Source organism: Chiloscyllium plagiosum, unplaced genomic scaffold (genome assembly GCF_037043375.1).
Source record: "Chiloscyllium plagiosum isolate Xiang-an unplaced genomic scaffold, Cpla_swu_hap1 HiC_scaffold_7, whole genome shotgun sequence".
NCBI lineage: Eukaryota > Metazoa > Chordata > Chondrichthyes > Orectolobiformes > Hemiscylliidae > Chiloscyllium > Chiloscyllium plagiosum.
In genome coordinates, this window is record NW_028270145.1 from 67,697,204 (window position 1) to 67,717,473 (window position 20,270).

The 20,270-nt window shown below is 37.6% G+C and overlaps 1 protein-coding gene across 1 annotated transcript in view; it reads right to left on the reverse strand.

Annotated features, from left to right (window-relative positions):
• Nucleotides 1-20,270, reverse strand: part of LOC122551638 (voltage-gated inwardly rectifying potassium channel KCNH7-like) — a 470,988-nt gene that overhangs the window by 441,722 nt on the left and 8,996 nt on the right. Inside the window, exon 2 of the mRNA XM_043693875.2 lies at nucleotides 19,917-20,147. Coding sequence (XP_043549810.2) covers nucleotides 19,917-20,147 — 231 coding nt within the window. The remainder of the gene's footprint in view (nucleotides 1-19,916; nucleotides 20,148-20,270) is intronic.

Genomic DNA, 20,270 nt, shown 5'->3' on the forward strand with positions numbered 1-20,270 from the left:
TCTGCATGAAAACATTGCACCTGAGGTCATTTTCATGTCCTTCCCCTTTAATCTTAAACCTATTCCCTCTAGGTTTGGACATCCCCACCTTGGGGGAAAGACATAGTCTATTTACCTAATCTATGCTCCTCATGATTTTATAAACCCTTATAAGATCACCCTTTCAGCCTCCATTGCTCCAGAGAATTCAGCCTCAGTCTATAAGCTCTCTATAGCTCAAACCCTTCAAGCCTGGAAACAGCTTTGTAAATTTTTTCTGAACCCTTTCTCATTTTGCAACATCTTTCCGATAGGAGGGAGACCAGAATTGCATGCAATATTCCAAAAGTGGCTTAACCAATATCCTGTACAGCCACAACATGACCTCCCAACTCCTATACTCAATGCTCTGACCAATAAAACATACCAAACACCTTCTTCACTATCCTGTCTACCTGGAACTCCACTTTCAAAGAGCTATGAGCCTGCACTAAAGGGTTCTTTGTTGACCAATACTCCCCAGGACCTTACCATTAAGTGTATAAGTCCTACCATGATTTACCTTTTCAAAATATAGCACTTCACATTCATCTAAGTTAAACTCCATCTGCCATTCCTCAGCCCATTGTCCCATCTGATCAAGATCCCAATGTACTCTGAGGCAACCTCCTTTGCTGTCAACTATACCTTAATTTTTAAAAATTTTAATAGCTTGAATGTTGGAGATGATGGAGTGTGCACAGATTTATTAGAATGATACCAGTGTAGAAAGGATAAAGTTATAAGGACAAACTGTATGAATTTGATCTTGCAGACATTTTCACTTAACCTATTCAGAGATATTGTTACACACTCACTAGAGTAGTAGGACTTGAACCTGGGCCTTCTGCCCCAGAGATAAGGATACCATCATCGCAACAAAAGAACTCTAACTTGGCTTTGTGGTCTAGCTGTTGTCTTTATAATGTGATCCAATCCAATTAATTTTGAAGTTGTTAGTGAATAATTACAAATCCTTTCATCTGCGTCATGTGTTTCAGATCACTTAGCACAGTCAGATTAACTTGTTCAACACACCTGTAAATCTTCTTCTCATCACTTTCATTATCACAAGATGAAATGATGAGGGAAATTTTGAATCTGCACCCGATCATAATGAATGTTTACTTGCCTATTTCCTGTATCTCTGTCCACAGTAAATGAATTGCTGCTACTAAATCAACAAATGAAAACTTTATTGACAGATATCTGCTTGATAACAAATATCATATGACTGAAAGGAGCAAGGTGGTGGTGTTTGCTGAAAGCTGAAACAATGTATATTGTGGGAGTATTTTTTAAATAATTGTTGCATGTCCAAATTATTGGTTAATTAAATGGGGTGGAATCGTCACAATCTTCTGAGTGTAGGGGACTCTGGTGATAAATTTGGGAAAATTGGAGAAGATGTTGAGTCTAGCCTTTCTCAACATTGAGAGCAAAATGTCACGTTTCAACCAAGTCCTGGACAGAGATGAAATTCTCTGAGCAGTGAGCAGTGAGAGGTCTATTAGTAGGGATTATTACTAACCATTACCCCCATTGCTATCTAATCTTGCCTTATTGACATGAGGGTTCCCATTCTCCCACCCATTGGATTGTAACCAGATGCCACAAGTTCCCAGCCTGAAAGTCAGAGTGGATACCTGGCAACTTCAGTTCATGACTTGCTTCTCAAGACCGCCATCTTAACAACCTACACCAACATCTCAGAGCAAGCACCGTGGGCAGTGAGTGCATGCACACAATGTCCATGAATATTAGTGCCTGACATGTACTAACCCCACTGTATCATTACAGTATTCTTCTACACTTCAAAGTTGCACTTGGAGAGCACTAGATGCTTTCATTGTAATAAGGAGGGGCAGATACCCAACTCATGGATTTGACCAGGCTGCATCTCGGGGCTGCTCACTCAGTTGCTTAGCACATTGCACCTATCTGTTTGCCTGTAGCATCCCTGCCTGGCCTAGCCTCACCTTACCTTTTTGTGCCTTACCTCCTCAGACAGCTATTATAGGTGCATGGCACTGCAACAAAAACTGAAACTGCTGGAGGAACTCAGCAAGTCTGGTAGCATCTGTGATGAAAAAGCAGAGTTGACACTTCAAGTCTAGTGACCCTTCTTCAGAACTGGACTCAAAATGTTAACTTGGATGTCACAGAGTCTTCCAGACCTGCTGAGTACCTCCAGCAATTAATGTTTTTGTTTCAGATTTCCAGTTTCCACAGTTCTCTTTTATTTTGCATTCATAGTACTTCTGTCTTGCATTGCCTTGCTGTTAAACGCAGACACAAAGCCAAATAACTTGTCCTGGTTGTCAACACTCATCAATCAAGGGGGCAGACATTGCTGCTGTACAACACAGCGTTATTTCAATCTGACACCTGCAGCATGTTCCAGCAAAGTACATGCCAAACACACTGCATGCCCATCAACAAAGTCAAAGAAGAGTAGTCTTCAGGCAAGTCAAAGGGAACTGCTATAAGTCAGGGGTCCTGGACCTCTCAGTCAAGGGCAGCAGATACTCACAGTCCAGGAACTTACTTCTGGTCAGCCACCTGTTTGAAGTGGTCAGAATCAGGAACTCCATCTCACTACAATCTGGGGAATAGCCACAGTGAGTCGAGCGAGTGCTGAGGCTAAAATCAATTTTAAAATAAAGGCAAAGTTGCAAGTTGTGAGGAGCAAATTATTTATACATTCACACACATTCAACATAGTTGGCTGGAAATTAGGAGGATGTTCACAGATTTCAGAAGCAAAACTCCTCATTATTACATGCATTTATTGTGAAGCTGATCAAGTACAGCATAAATTTAACGGGAGACCACTACATTCCATTGAACTCACTCACTGAACATTGCAGTGACCATGAATGCACAAGGCAGCTCTGATCTTCTAAGGATCATCCTACTCCTTCAATTAACGTGATCACAGTGGAATGATCTAGAATGAAAGTACATGGCTGTTTCTCAGCTAATATCACTGATGTACCATTGATAATTTTATGGTTCGATATTATCAGAACATTGTGTACAAATTTTTATTAATATGAGGATTACAGGGCTGATAGTTTGTTTTGATGTGGATTGCATATGACTGTTATGGATACAGGAAAGATACTAATAAATTTGAAAGAATCCAGAAAAGATTTATAAGGAAGCTACCAGCATTAGAGGGTTTGAGTTACGAGGAGAGGTCGGATGGGCTGGGACCTTTTCTTTGCTGGAATGTAGAAAGTTGACGAGGTGACTTTATAGAGGTTTATAAAATCATGAGAGGCATGGATCAGGTGAATAGCAAAGGTCTTTCCCCTGAGGTAGGGGAATTCAAAACAAGATGGTGTAGTTTTAAGTTAAGAGAGGAAATATTTAAAAGAGACCTGAGGGGCAATTTTTTTGCACAGAGGGTGGTGTGTATGTGGATGAAACAGCCAGAGGAAGTGATAGACACTGACACAGTTAAATTATTTTAAAAATATTTGGACAAGTACATGAATAGGAAAAGTACAGAGGGATGTGGGCCAAACACAGGCAAATGGGACTAGTTTAGTTTGGTAAACCTGGTCGGCATGGATGTGTTGGATCAAAGGATCTGTTTCCATGCTGTATGATTCCCTGGAGTGTCAGATGCTGAGGGGTGACCTTATAGAGGTTTATAAAATCATGAGAGACATGGATAGGATAAGTAGACAAAGTCTTTTCGCTGGGGCGGGGGAGTCCAGAACTAGAGGGCATAGGTTTAGGGTGAGAGAGGAAAGATATAAAGCACAGCAGCAGAAGGCCATATGGCCCATTGAGTGACCTCCACCCATCAATGTTGGAACTCAATCCCATTTTTCTGCCTAATACCATCTCTGATTTTGCTATCGTCAAACATTTCAGCCAGCTCAGTTTTGATTACCTTTATCAATTGAATATCTATGACTTTCAAGGGTAGAGAAATCCAATGATTTAGAACGCTTCAAGTGAATAGATTTCTCCATCTCTCTGTCTTAATGATTTGTTCTTTAGTTGAGACTGTGCTCCCTAGTTCTGGATTCTCCGGGCAAGAGAAAGAACCCTTTGACTCCAGAGAATTTGTAGTTGCACTGTAATCCAATTGAAGCTAAAGTACCGGATATGTGTTTAATATCACTTCCTTGATGTTGTACTCTATGCACCAATGATAGAGCTCAGAAGGCAAAATGCTGGGCACCTCTCTTAATGTCTCTTGCTACTTTCAGTGATTTGAGCACATATACAATAAAAGGTACCCTACTTAAGATTTTCATTCTGTATTATACCTTTTTTTAGTCTTCTTCCCACCAAAGTTAATAACTTCACACTTAAACTTCATATAACACTTGTCAATGTGTTCCACCAATCTATTTATGTCCTTTGTATCATTCACAAATGTTGAAATTGTGTCCTGCAGATCAACATCGATATTATATATATCAGGCAGAATAGTGTTGAATCACTTTCTCTGGGAAACTTGTCTTGGTGTGAAAAACAGTCATCAACATTCTCTGTTTCATCACACAGCCAGCTTCATACTTCTGTTGTGACTGTCCCTTTTATTCTATAAACATTAACTTTGCTCAAGTCAATCCTGCAGCACTTTAACAAATGTCTTTGGGGGCAATCATCAGAACATCATTACCTTCACCAGTCCTCTCCATTGCCTCAAAAAAACTCAGTAATTTAGTTAATCGTGATTACCTCTTTCCAAGTATATATGTCTTTTCTAACCCACAAATGCCCATTGACTGTTAATTTCCTGCAGAATTCTCATATCTAAAAGTTTCTCCACCACCAAAGTTAAAATGCCTGCCGTATAGTTTCTATCTTTATACACTTCTTTGAACATGAGTCGAAATTCTCCAACCTGAGGCAGCAAGTCTGAACTTAAGGAAGATTTGAAAATTATGACTAGTGCTTTTGCAATTTCCTTCAGTACCTTTGGGCACATCACCTGGTGCTATATTATCTTTACGTACAGACAGTCAATCCAATACTTCCTCCTTCTCAACTTGCAATACTTCAAATGTTAAACCTCATCCAAGGTTGTAAGGTTTTAAATGGAACCTGTTTTAAGTAGCTATTCCATTTAATATAAAGCTCATGGAAATCTGTAGCCTCATCCAAGGTTGTAAGGTTTTAAATGGAACCTGTTTTAAGTAGCTATTCCATTTAATATAAAGCTCATGAAAGTTTGTAGCATAGCTTAATTTTCACCTCAAATATGGCTGGTATAAAATTCAGATTTACTAAGTTCTGTACTTAAGTTTACCAATCAAACTGTCCTCAGCAACAACTCTTGCCCCATAGACACTTACTGGGAAAATTAACCATAGATATCAGCACTGGGATATTTGACCTTTCAGTAAGTTCTAAATTTGATTGTATTAAGGTATAAGTGACAGTATTATCTGTGAAAAGCCCCATCAAAGCCAAATTATATACATCATCAGATTGAACTGTTGTCCTCGAACATAGCTCCATTGCTTTCAGTATTCAGAAAAAAATACTAAATATTTTTTATGCTGAATCATTGACCTACAATTGATTATGTGTTTTTGTGATAAGATGTGGTCTGAATTTTAGATTATTTTGATTTGATGTCATTGTCACCGTGGTTCACGAGGCCTAGCGAGTTTTATCACACTCCCATATCAAGCTTGTCTCATTGATTATGTAGCCGACTCCTATTGCACCCTTCTCATCCAATGTTAGCTAGATTCTATGGCTTACCATAGCTGGAAGTTCTTGCCATGGGCTGGATACCTCAAAATAGCCTGATATCCCTAGTACAGATGCCACCTTTAAAATGCTGTTGTGCAACCAATGTTGTGCAACCAGGTGCTGGCATTCCAGAGTTGCATGCATTACTGCACACAGTCTCTTAGACACAATGGCAGACAAGGGGAACTTGACACCCCGTTTTGTTAACTGGGTGTTCCTGTTGGACTGCATAGTGTAGGACTGCCTGAGGAAGTCACAACAGCAGACCTTGCTAGCCTGGTCTGTGATTGCCAACTGGGACAATGGAGTGTCCATGGTTAAAAGCAATGCCCAGCAACATGAAATCAATGACAATCTCTGGTTCATCAGAATATGTGTCAACATTCCCTCTCTGCTCTCTCACACTCTAATCTCTGTTACTGTACTCACCTCCCACCAAGGTTCATGCTGTAATGCTGTCACTATTTCCTGTAACATTTTTCTCTCACTATCATTCACCACAATGCATAACACAGCTAACACTGAATGCTCTCTGTGCATTTAATTAAATTGTTTCTCAAAATGATTATGCTTAGGAAGATCAAATAGTTGCATGTTAATTTTAAAAAGTTCTGCAATACATACAATGTACTAGTGCCCCAGTCAAGACTGATCAAAAAACAATTCTCCCTGCAGAATAACAGATGTCCTAAAACAAATTTTCCATTGCAAAAATTTCAAATGGGATAATTTTATACACTTCAGAAAGAAAATCCTGTCAATCTTATGATCAATAAAAATATGAGAGAATTGAAAAAAGTTCATAAATCTTGAGAATTATAGCAAATGATCCTTGGATAAGGATATATTAGTTGATGGAAATGATTAACAATTTTAAAACTTCCTCAACAATGCGATCTAAACAAGACACTGAGCAAAGAATTACTAATTATGGTAATTAAGAACTTCCTGCATCAAAATCCACCTATACACAAGGATTGACTTCCATTAATTTATCTGCATAGTCTTGATAGAGGGTGATACCAGCAACCTTGTATATATGTATTATTGATTTAAAATGATGAGGTGTAAGGTGGTAAGTAGATAGGTTGTCCTGCGGCAATAAATGTGAATTCTCTTTTGATTTATATTTCCATTTACTTGCCATATTTTGTTTTGCAGACGTATTTCTACCTTGGTCATTATAATCTTTTCAGTACTACACCAACACTGTATTTTCATTGTACTGATGAAACTCCCTTCATATGTTAATGGCATATAAGAAATTCAAGCATGCAATGACCTTTGGCAGTGGGTGGAATTCTTCTTGTCTTAAGATTCTTTAAAGAAAAAGGATACCAAACATAGGGGCAAAAAAAAGGCTTTTATCAAGAGTGTTCCACAATTATCCACAAACAAACCAAATAGAAGGGCAAAGTAGGTCTAAGCCATTATCATGCTCTTTTATGGCTTAGTAACAGGTTAGAAATAAGTGTCAAAAGGGAGGAAGTGATTTAAATCTATCAGAGTGAAAGTAAGAACAACAAAAAATGAATAAGACTTCCTGCGCACTGTCATTGTTTTGTGTAACTGCAGGTACATTTTTACAGTGTTCTGTTTCAAATGTGCAGCAAATCTTGTATCTTGGTGCACATCTTTTATTCAGTACAAAAATGAGCAATATACTTTGCTTTGTTGATGTTGAAAATTAAATGTTTAAATGATTCTTGATGAAAAATGAAAAATGCAAGGCAAGAAAATATTGAGACAAAACAAGATCTAAATATAGATTGAAGAAGAACCTAGATAACACAGGGAGAGAAATAAAGTGGCTAGATTATTATTAGAGGAACTGATAAGAAAATGACTGGATGAGAACATAGACTGAACAGAAAGGATCAAAGTGGGAATGTAACAACAAACCTCATTGTTTCAAGATGAAATGCTGTAAAACAAGAAAAATACTTGATTTTTGAAATTGTCACAGAAAGGGCAAGAAGTTTGCTATGCAGTGAAAAAAATAGATAAATGGATGAGCAAATGCATAAGATAACAGGAAATAGAAGGGGAACAGATTACTTTCAAGAGATCTATAAATTAAAGTTGTTTATTTAAGTGGTTTGAGAGTGGGGGAAGGGGTGTTAAGTGTAGTGCCATAGGTTACACTCATATCACCAGTTTTATATCAAAAGGGAGTGGTTGAAGGTACATGATAATAATAAACTGGCAACATAACTTAGCAATTAAGTCAGTGATCTGAGTCCCAACTGCACTAAGATGCGTATTTCTTTTAATGCTTTTTCAGTTCACGTGGGAGATTGAGAAATGTTGACTGGCTCCTAGTGTATACATTGCTAAATTTAACTCATTTGCCTACCAGCAGAATGAAATGTATTATGCCCAGGTGTCTAATTCTGCAACCAGGCTAAACAGTATAATTTAGGAATGTAAACATCACAGAAACAGCACATGGATATTAGTTTTCATCAATCAAATCACATAGATACTTAATATAACAATTTTTAAAGTGAGAGGTGCACAGTTATGTCAAAAATGGATACCAACACCATCTGGCAATACGTTAAATACAGTTTACTCCTACATATGACAAGACACATTTTAAACATGGATTATAAGGGGATCATATTTACTGGGGCACTGGTATCCCTCCAGCAGCCCAACCACCCCAAAGTCGTTTAATGTTTAGACGAACATTAATTGGTTTTATACATGACTTTTGCCCAATCTGAGCAAGAAGTCATGGTCTGAGAGCTACCAGTCAACTAAGTGCCTGTCAGCTATTTGGCCCAGGTAGTGCCACCAGAAGCAGTGGGCACAGCTGGTACAACAACAGGTCCAACATTTGAAGAGCTGCAGCCAATTAAAATGGATGGTGAGGGGAGAAGTTTGGAGGTTGTGTATCACCAGCAGCACCAGGCTGGGAGGCCCCAGCATCAGGGTTCTGAATCTGACATATACAGACCCAAAGGTGAAAGGGAACTAGGGGTCTGGGGGAATGAGCATCCCACATTGCCCTCTTAGTCCATGCAGAAATTTATGGGTGACAGGGGTCCCATTGGCCTATTGGGATTGGAGAATAGATAAATGAATGACTCCAGCAGCACTGGTATAATTGTGACTGGGGTAGGATGGGTGAAAAATTTGTTGTGAGAGGATCTTAAAATTGATCCATAAGCTTCACTAATCAACATTTTAATTATAAAAGAAAGTAGATATTCCCATCCATTCTCTCACACATTAAAAGATGGCCACTTGGAAACAGCTCAGGATATATATCCAAATTAAATATCCAGATTGTTAACCTCAGTATGAGGTATCTTTGATACCATTACTGCTCATTTTCATATTTAGCAGACAGAAATCTGAGGCCAGGATCAGCAGAGTATTAGCACCTTAGTATCAGAACCCTGAATTGCCAGCTGTTGCAAGATACTTACCTGAGAACTAATTTAAACCCTAGACTTAATCTTGGCTGAAATCTACCTTGACAAATTATAACCAGTCCAATCTGGGTAGGGTATAGGAAATTATCATATGGTAAAGAATGAAAACAATAATAAGGAGTCAATCGCAGTATGTGGTAGTTTTATTTTAAAAGTACGCATTATATAGGTTTTTACTTACCACATCTCAACGTTATTGAACCTTCCTTGTGCTACATCCTCACAAGGTATAGTCTCAGATTAAAGGATAATAAAAAAACTTGATTTTGAATATTTCAAAGAAATTTATGTTCTTGATTTTATATTAAACACCTACGACACTCGCAGTTCTCATAAGCTCAAGCAATTTATCATTTAATTTATCTGATCAACATCATAAAGTACAGAGCTAATCGTAAGCAATAACCAAGGATATGGTTACTTAATATTTTCCTGATTGCCAAGATGATCCATAACAGAGCACAAAGTCAACATTATCACAACAATCAAAAGAAAATTAAAGTACTATAATTACTGCATATTCCTAATCCGGCTGACTCTCCCGATGATTTTGTCAATGATAGAGATTCACTATTCATACATTCAAAGAATTTGTTTTCTGAATTTCATATACTTTCAGAATAATATCTCAATTCTTGTTACTCAGTTGCTGAGCTGCTAATCCAAAGGTTATCTTTTTAGCTCTGTGATACATGTTCTTGTTAGCTGATTAATTGTTGATGTTAGAAATAGAACATAGAAACATACAGCACAGTACAGGCCCTTCAGACCTTGATGTTGTGCATAATCTAAGATCAAACTAACCTACATGCCCTTCATTTTACTATCATACATGTGTCCATTCAAGAGTCGTGTAAACGTCCCGAATGTTTCTGACTCTACTACCACTGCTGGCAGTGCAATCCACGCATCCACCACTCTCTGTGTAGTGAACCAACCTCTGACATCGCCTCTAAACCTTCCTCCCAGCACCTCAAAATTATGCCACCTTAATGTGATAGCCATTTCTCCCCTGGGAAGACGTTTCTGACTATTCACTCCAAAAAGAGACCTAAGGGGCAACTTTTTCACGCAGAGGGTGGTACTTGTATGGAATAAGCTGCCAGAGGAAGTGGTGGAGACTGGTACAATTGCAACATTTAAAAGGCATTTGTATGGGTATATGAATAGGAAGGGTTTGGAGAGATATGGGCCAGGTGCTGGCAGGTGGGACTAGATTGGGTTGGAATATCTGGTTGGCATGGACAGGTTGGACCGAAGGGTCTGTTTCCATGCTGTACATCTTTATGACTCTATGCCTCTTATTATCTTGTCCAAAACTATCAAGTCACCTCTCATCCTTCTTCATTCCAATGAGAAAAGCCCTAGCTCCCTCAACCTTTCTTCTTAAGACATGCCCTCCAGTCCAGGTAGCAACCCGGTAACTGTCCTTTGCAGCCTCTCTAAAGCTTCCACATACTTCCTATAGTGAGGTGACCAGAACTGAACACAATATTCCAAGTGTGGTCTAACCAGGGCTCTAAAGAGCTGCAGCATAATCTCATGACTTTTAAACTCAATTCGCCAACACACCATATGTCTTCCTTACAACCCTATCAATGTGGGTGGCAACTTGGAAGGATGTATGGATGTATGGAAGTATCCCTCTGTTCCTCCACACTGCCAAGAATTCTGCCTTTAATCTTATATTCTGTATTCAAATTCAACCTTCCAAAATGAAATATTTCACACTTTTCCAAGTTGAACTCCACCTGCCACTTATCAGCCAAGTTCTACATCCAGTCAATGTCCCACTGTAACCTAGAACAGCCCTCCACACTATCCACCACTCCACCAACCTTCGTGTTATTGTCAAACCTACTAACCCACCCTTCCACTTCCTCAACCAAGTCATTATAAACATCACAAAGAACAGAAGTCCCAGAACTGATCCCTGTGGAACACCACTGGTCACCGAGCTCCAGGCTGAATACTTTCCATCTACTACCACCCTCTGTCTTCTAAGGGCCAGTCAATTCTGTATCCAGACAGCCAAATATCCCTGTATCCTATGCCTCTTCATTTTCTGAATGAGCTTACCCTTATCAAATGCCTTGCTAAAATCCATGTACACTATATCCACTGCTCTACCTTCATCAATATGTTCTGTCACATCCTCAAAGAATTTAATAAGGTTTATGAGACATGACCTGCCCCTCACAAAGCAATGCTAATCAAACTATCATTTTCCAATGATTTGGAGATGCCAGCATTGGACTGGGGTATACAAAGTTAAAAATCACACAACACCAGGTTACCTGATGAAGGAGCAGCACTCCAAAAGCTAGTGCTTCCAATTAAACCTGTTGGACTATAACCTGGTGTTGCCTGATGAAAGAGCAGCACTCCAAAAGCTAGTGCTTCCAATTACACCTGTTGGACTATAACCTGGTGTTGTGTGATGTTTAACGTTGTTTTCCAAGTAATCATAAATCCTGCCTCTCAGAATCCCCTCTAATAATTTGCCCACCATAGATGTAAGACTGACTGGTCTATGATTTCCAGGGTTATCCTTATTCCCTTTCTTGAACAAGGGAATAACTTTTGCCACCCTCCAGTTATCCAGCACTATTCCAGTGGACAGTGAGGATGCAAAGATCATCGACAAAGGTGTAACATCTCTTCCTCGCTTCCTGTAGTTACTGTGGATATATTCTTTCCCGCCCAGGGGACTTATCTAGCCTTATGTTTTTCAAAACTTTCAGCACATTCTCCTTCTTAATATCAGCCTGTTTGAGAATATCAGTTTGTTTCATGCTGTCCTCATAAATGTCAAGGTTTCTCTCAGTAGTGAATACTGAAGCAAAGTATTCATTAAGGATCTCTGTTAACTCCTCCTGAGCGGCCCTACCTTACGCTGGCCATCTTCTTGCTCCTCACATAAGTGTAGAATCCCTAAAGGTTTTCTTTAATCCTGGGAGAAAGTGAGGACTGCAGATGCTGGAGATCAAAGTCAAAACATGTGGCGCTGAAAAAGCACAGCAGGTCAGGCAGCATCCAAGGAGCAGGAGAGTCAACATTTCAAAATTAAGCTCTTCATCATTTCCTTAATCCTACCCATGAAAACATTTTCATGCGCCCTTCTAGCTCTCCAAAGTTCATTCTTCAGTTCCTTCCTGGCTACCTTGTAACCTTCTAGAGCTCTGTCTGATCCTGGTCTCCTCAACATTAAGTAAGCTTCCTTCTTCCTCTTGACTCAATGGTCCACATCCCTTGTTACCCAAGGTTCCTTCAACCTACCACCCCTTCCTTGCCTCAGTAGGACAAACCTGTCCAGCACTATCAGAAAGTTCTCCCTGAACAACCACCACATTTCTGTCGGGCATTTCCCTGAGAACATCTGTTCCCAATTTATGCTCCACAGTTCCTTGTAATTCCCTCCTCCCCAATTAAATACCTTCCCATACCGTCTGCTATTACCCCTCTCCATGACTATAGTAAAGGTCTGGGAGAAAGGAACAATTTCTGTGCTCCTTCTTTGAACATAGAAATCTTTGCAAAGTAGTGTTAAATCTGCCTTATTAATAAACATTGACTTCTAATCATCAATGGTATAATGCAGTACACTTATAATACATTTTGCATTGCCTTTGTGTTGAACCTGGGATTGGCACCAAATTTATGGAAAGTTGGACAAATGTGAGACATTGACTCGGAGAACAAAACTAACATTTTCATAAGTTTACAAATGAAAACTTACACTATAAGCCAAAACATTCAGTTGATTTTTTTTACATTCAACAAAATAGTTTTCTTGTAAAAGCCTACTGCCCCTGAAGTTATGTCTCAGGATTCAATGCATGGATTTGAAGTGTCTCTCTCTGGAATTTTCACTGTGTTGTTTACTTTAAGTAGGATAATACACCAACTAAGATAGTGAAAAAGAAGACTTTCAAATTTCTACAGTAAGGATGTGAAAATTGGTGTCTTAGGGCCAATGTTTAAATCCCAGTAGCTGTCTTCCCTTCATCTATATACTACAAAAAATGATACTCTGAACAATAATGCCTCCTTTAGCAATTATACTGTCAGCAGAATATAACCAACTAATAAAATTGGCCTCATTCTCAAAATCCACGAAAATGTTAACACAATGACACTTGCATTGTTTTGAAAAGGCATCCTCTGGTGATTGTAGCAAGGTCAGCCAGCCAGACCACATTGAATACAGGTTCCTTGATTGCAGTTTTTAATGTAGTCCAATCAGGGAGTCAGATAAAAAGAAGAGATTCTGACGCTCTGAGTGCTGACTCTGATGAGGCTGTGCCAGAGTCAAGGACTTTCCACATGTAAATAAAGGGTGACTTGGTGATGGGATACTGGCCTCTGTGGAGCTATTTCACATCCCATCTTCTATGACATCATGTAACATGAGTTTAAAACATTATTCGAAGACGTGTAAGATGATTTGATTTATTAGCCTGTTAGAAAATGATTACACTAACTACACAATTTGCTACTGTGTAAAAATTGCATGATCTCAATATGTTGATTCAGGTTTAGACTTGTTCAAGCTAGACAATGCCATTAAGTGTCAGTATGAACTGCAAGTCAAAAGTAATTTATTTGCATTCTCAAATCTGTTCCTGGCAAACATAGCACCATGGCTCAATAGTATATAACTACTTTAATCTAGCAAATTATTCTTCATCTTTTTAAATATTATCTTAAGTAAATGCCATTAAAATAATGTCAAGTATTATTCAGCAAAAATCCCTGAGGTTAAATTGTGCTAAATATATTTAATTGTTTAATTGTTAATGTACACCTGTTATCTTAGGTTTTCCCTTGAATCATTTACTTTCATTAATTCATAAAGGTAAGAAAAGATTCACTCCTACATAGAACAGAGAACATAGAACAGTACAGCACAGGAAAGCATGACTTTGAGTATGACTTTGTAACATATTTCAAAACCTCACAACTGTAGGGTTTTGAACAAAACTTCCGATAAAGCATTTTCATTAATATTGCAGTGCTGCAGGATATACTAGAAGTATTTTCTTAGCAATTAAGTTTGAAAGATTCAATAAAAGAACAATTTCACAATTAGAAGAGGAATAGCATGAACCCATGTGGAATGTACGCATAAATAAATTCTGATTCCATTTTAATGTCTTCAAATATTTGTAAACAATTTATTCTGTTTACATTACAAATGCTCTAACTTTGGTTTTCCTAAAGACTAGAACCATATAAATAATCTTCAAAGCTTCTTGGAACTAAATTCATTTGATTACATATAGCTAGCCATGTAAAAGATGAATCAATCTGAATATATTAATTCAGAGCAGCTATTAATTTAATGAGTGTAATGTTAAGTTAAAGTAACATTACTTGAGAAATATAAAAATTGCATTTCAGAGCTGACCCCAGGCAACGTGACAATCTAACTATTATTCATCATCATGCTGAAAATATAGTACTGCTAGACTTTTGCACTGCTGTGTAAGTGTATTTGTGAATGACAAGGCTATGGCAAAACTGATGTTCTTGAAGTTCATGTAAAGCAGTTATTAGCTTTTACTTAGTATTTTTCTTTGAATAAACTGTCTTTAAACTGAACATTAGTGCAAGATTAAGTAGCTAAATATACTCCTGCATGAGTCTCCAAATGGTAGGTTTCAAACTCTTATCTACTATTCAATATCTATTTCATGAGGAATAGAGGTTGTTCTGACATTTCCCTTTACAATTTAAGTTTAAATCCAGACTTGATTGATGAAATGAAACTCTACTGTCTGCCAGCTGATTTTAGGAGCGTTTAAGTCTTCTTACCTAATTTCTGTTGGGTTCAGGATTGAAATCCATGTTCAGCATAAATTGTAACTATTTTGGGAATCAGATTTAGCAAAGTTGGAAAGTTTTTTTTTTAAGAATTTAAAGTCACTATATGAGTGCAGACGTGATGTACTATTTATAGATTAAGAACTCAGCATGTTGTAGCATGAGAATACAAAGAGTTTTAATCAATTTCTGCTTCTGATACATTGACAATGCCTTTTCAATGGTTTAACCTATTTAGTTTCTCAGTATTAAATCACTGATCTCAAAGAAACGACCTTCATAAAAGTAAATTTGAAAACAAATAACATAACACATAATATTAGAATGTGTCAAATTTGGAAATGTCCCAGAACTTTTTCCCAGAACTCTCAACACCTATGCATGCTGCTAAAGTTGCCTGGAGGTTTTCCATTAAGTATGTTTGCATTAATGTTCACATAACTTAAATACATCATAACCTATTACTTGGAAATTGTCTCTGTTATATGTTACAGTGAAATTTAATGGTAACAGATTGCCAGGTAGTGATTTATGTTCTAGTTTAATAAATCCCAAAATGTTAAAATCCAAGGTTGGTTTGTGAACTGATGCATCTTATACGAACTTGTCTTATGTCATAAGTATGTGTGTTTCTATCATGGGAATACAAAGTGAGAATACATAATCTTTTGCAAATAAGCTATTTCATCCATAGAATTTTGTTAAGCAATAAAGCTTAGCGCTCTTGGCCTTTGAGTTTATAAACTAGCTCCATGCTGTTATATGTTTTGGTCTTTGACGAGCTGACTGATCTCGGCTAGGATGTAATAATTGACTTTTATGTCATTCAGTCTAGGAAGCAAAATCAATCAAGATTATCACTTTAGTCAATACCCTATTGGAAGATAAATGTGGATGGATATTGGGTGAAGACAGAGTTTGATTCATTTAGGCTACCCACTGCCACAGCTAAATACCTAGGAGCCATTTAATATATTAAAAAAATGGCGAGCTGAGTAAACTAATAGAGGACTGTGAGCACTGGGAAAACTGAGCTGAGCCAATTCTGGAAATGATAGACAAAGTTAGGAGAACATCAAATGCAAAAAGCATTTAGTTTGGTTTAGAAACTTAAAATTGTGTGACACAGAATTGCTGCATTAATATTTTCCATTAACAATCATAGTCAATAAAGCTACTGTCAAGGAAATTGGTCTACCCCAGCCGCACAAAGTGAACTGTTAGAGAATTGGCAACCAATTTATCACCACAGTAATTTTTATTTACAATTGATTTGTAAAATATTGACATGATTTTAAACTTCAAGCTAAGTAACAAAGAGATTGAAAAATGAGTCTTCAAAAACACTTTGGACTGTTACACCATGAATTTCAGTGGAAAAACGATTGGGCACAAGTAAGCAATTGACCTACAATTTGCTAAGAATCCATTTTGTGATGATGACAAGAGCAATTTCAACCCATGTAGTTTCACAATGTTTTATATGTTTTTTGTTATTCCATTGAACAACATTGTCAAATAATGCATAAGTGCATATTATCACCAAGAGCAATAATAAGCTATGAACCTTGTTTCAGGAGGTTCATTCAACACTTAAAGTAGTCATTGCAGGGAACATTAATAAGAAATCTTTTCAAACATTTGTAACTTCCAGTGAAAACCTGGTAAGCATAGTTTTGAGCTTCTGACTAGACATAACTAAGCTCAATTGTTGTTTCGACTAAAGCCTATTTTGGTACAGTGATTAAATCTATATTTTATCTATACTCACCCAATTATTAACAGGAGTAATAGATAAGCAATTGCTATTCATCTGGTTATTTGTGGGAGAGACATGGGAGGACATGTTCATAACTTGGGGCTTATACTGCCGATTAATTAGATCATGATTCAGAGACAACTCAACTTTTATTTCCTGCCTTCCTCTATATTCCTCAACACTTACAAGATAATGCATGCCTAATGGACGCTGGAAAGTTGTTTCCGATTAGGACCCATTGGCACAGCCTTAAAATTAGAGGGGGTCAATTTAAAACAGAAATGGGGAAACATTTTTTCAGCAGAGAGTGGTGGGCCTGTAGAATTCATTGCCATGGAGCGCAGTCGAAGCCGGGACATTGGGTGTCTTCAAGACAGAGATTGATAAATTCTTGATCTCATAAGGAATTTAGGGTTACGGGGAGAGTACGGGTAAGTGGAATTGAAACGTCCATCAGTTATGATTAAATGGTCGAGTGGACTCGATGGGCCAAATGGTCTTGCTTCCACTCCTATGTCTTATGGTCTTATGGTCTTACCAATGAAAGAGTGGGCGACATGGTGGCACAGTGGTTAGCACTGCTGCCTCACAGCGCCAGAGACCCGGATTCAATTCCCACCTCAGGCGACTGACTGTGTGGAGTTTGCACGTTCTCCCCGTGTCTGTGTGGGTTTCCTCCGGGTGCTCCCGTTTCCTCCCACAGTCCAAAGATGTGCAGGCCAGGTGAATTGGCCATGCTAAATTGCCTGTAGTGTTAGATAAGGGGTAAATGTAGAGGTATGGGTGGGTTGTGCTTCGGCGGGGCGGTGTGACTTGTTGGGCCGTAGGGCCTGTTTCCACTCTGTAATTAATCTAATCTAACTCAGTCTTGAAAGCATGATTTGTCCTTTTAATCACTTTTTAGAAGAAAACTCCTGATTTCCAATATAATATTGTATTTTACAAAAAAAGTTTCCTGATTTTGTTCTTGATTGACGTTAAGTTTAAGGTTTTGTTACAGATATTTCAATCAGTATGAAATAACATCGCTCACCACTGACTTCAAAGGAAGTTGCCACAAAGATCTAGGAATCTCTGTGGCATAAAATTTTCCCACTTTTTTACAGATCAGGGAAATCTTCGGGTCTTTTAAATCAGTAATATTATCAAGCAGATTGAAGTATTTTCAAGCACAGTATACTGGGAATTAAATGCACTGAATGTCCTTTCATGTTTAATATCAATAAATGTTTGGGGCAAACACATTGGATTAAGGCAGAAACTGAAACTACATAAACACATTTATAAAAATATATATAATCTTAAAAATGTAAAACTAATTCAATAAAGTAGAGAAACAAATTAGCAAGTTAGCTTTTCTAAGCCATTGAAGTTGTTCAGCAGGAATTATAAACCTTGTGCACTGATGAAAACCCCTGTTACACCATATTCAACAGGATGTTACTTTTTCATTGGATTCTACAATGAGGCCATTAGGGGAATAAGGCAAGTTTTTGTCTCATCAGTTATTTTATGTTGATTGAAGTCTCCAGGGATTTCAGCAATGTACTCCATGGACAAGTGTAAAATCACTGACAACACATTTTCACATGCAACTACACATGTGCAAACTCCAGAAGCTACTCATTTAAAAAGCATGATAACGGAGAATGCCTCCAGTTTGCCTTCATTATTATGTCAATGCCCAGGCCAGTACAACCTTGTACTGGATTTTTTTTCAGAGAAAATGGTTCTCCTTATCTATCCTATCAAACGCTTTTAATATTCTAAACATTTTGATTAGAACATCTTTCAACATCTAATGCACATGGGAATTGGAGCCAGGTTTATGCAACCTTTCACTATATTTTGGATTGCAATTTATACCTGTCAACATACTTTAATGATTTCTGTACTTGGACTCTCATATTATCACATCTCCTAATCTCTCCCCATGAGTAATGTACTCTTACCTGTCTCTGTCAGATCCACTCTTTCCCACAATGCACTGTATTTGCCACAGTTTTATCTACTTCTTTAATCCAATTATGTTGATTTCCAACTTCTTGCATCCATGAACACCATTCAAAATTCAATGAATCTAGCATCAACTCAAATGAGGACATACTTTTCTCTATTTTTTCATCCGAGTCATAAGTAAATAATGAGAAGCTTACTTATCATAACCCTCCAATCAGCATACCTAACCAATATCAACATTCTCCACCTCTGACCTTCTAACCAATTTTGAACTCAAATCATTCTCATTTTTTGCAAATAACGATAAGGGATTTTCTGGTGGATGTGTATGAACAACATGGTGCTCATCTCACAATGGCATAATTGTAACTTGTTTCAGGATATGATTGGTCCATCATTGTCTTATAGATTTTAGCCATTCTTTGTTCAAAAACTAAGAAGAGAACAGGCAAATCAAATATTATTATTCCAGGGAAATTGAATTTGTCTGTTTTATCCTGGTTTAACTACAGCTCAAGTTGCCTGATTGATTCAGAACATTACTAAGGAAGCTTCTTGTTGCTGTGACTGAATTTAATTGCACAACATTAATTCCACCAGCTATGTTGGAATTACCGCCAACATCTCAATCGCTCCACAGCATGAAAACTATCCCAAAGTGTCAGCTCTTCGATTCTCAGTGACACAATCTGACTTTTGACTAATTGAGAAAGTGCCTTATTATTCATTACATTAATTAACCACAGTGAATGTGATTGAAAGGTTTGAAAAATGTTTATTGAACTTCAAATATTTGGAAAAGGGGCTAAACTGTCACAAAACTTACGGAAGGCTTATTGCTGATTCTCTCAAGCTATAAAATTATTGCTACAACATCACTCAAACTGATATGGTCATACTAGAGGGATTATCCTGCATGAATTTATACCTGAACTCTATCCTTTGCTTTCTTCAGTTACAGTTGTCTAGCTATGTTATTCACTATTGTGTCTATAAATTAACTAAATTATCCAGCCCCATTTTCAAATGAATTGTAGTGAACCACCTTATTTTTTACATGAATTAAATTTAACATTTAATGTAATTTCATATCAATCTGTCCTTTTGTGTTGATTAAGTACAAGTTATAAATAGGATTAATTCAAGATCTTCTAAGTAAAAAATGTAATTCTTTATCCTACCATCCTTGCGATAGAATATGACGTCCACTTTCCTCTCTTCTGAGCCAAGCAAGGCTTGGGCAATCTGGGCAATTGCATGTCGCTTGCTTTCTGGACCATGCAGGAAATCACAGGTACAAGGCTTCTGCATAACATCCGGCCTCGAGAAGCCAGTCATCTCACAAAAACCATCATTGCAGTAGATAATTGCACAATTCTGTACTCTTGCATTGGCAATGATGAATTTTCTGTCTGTAAAGAAATTGAGAGATAATGATGGATAATGCAAAACATCAATCTGTTCTTCCAATTCATGGTTAATGACTACCTAGTTATGATAATTAACAACCACTGCTTGTTCAGGCAATGTATTCG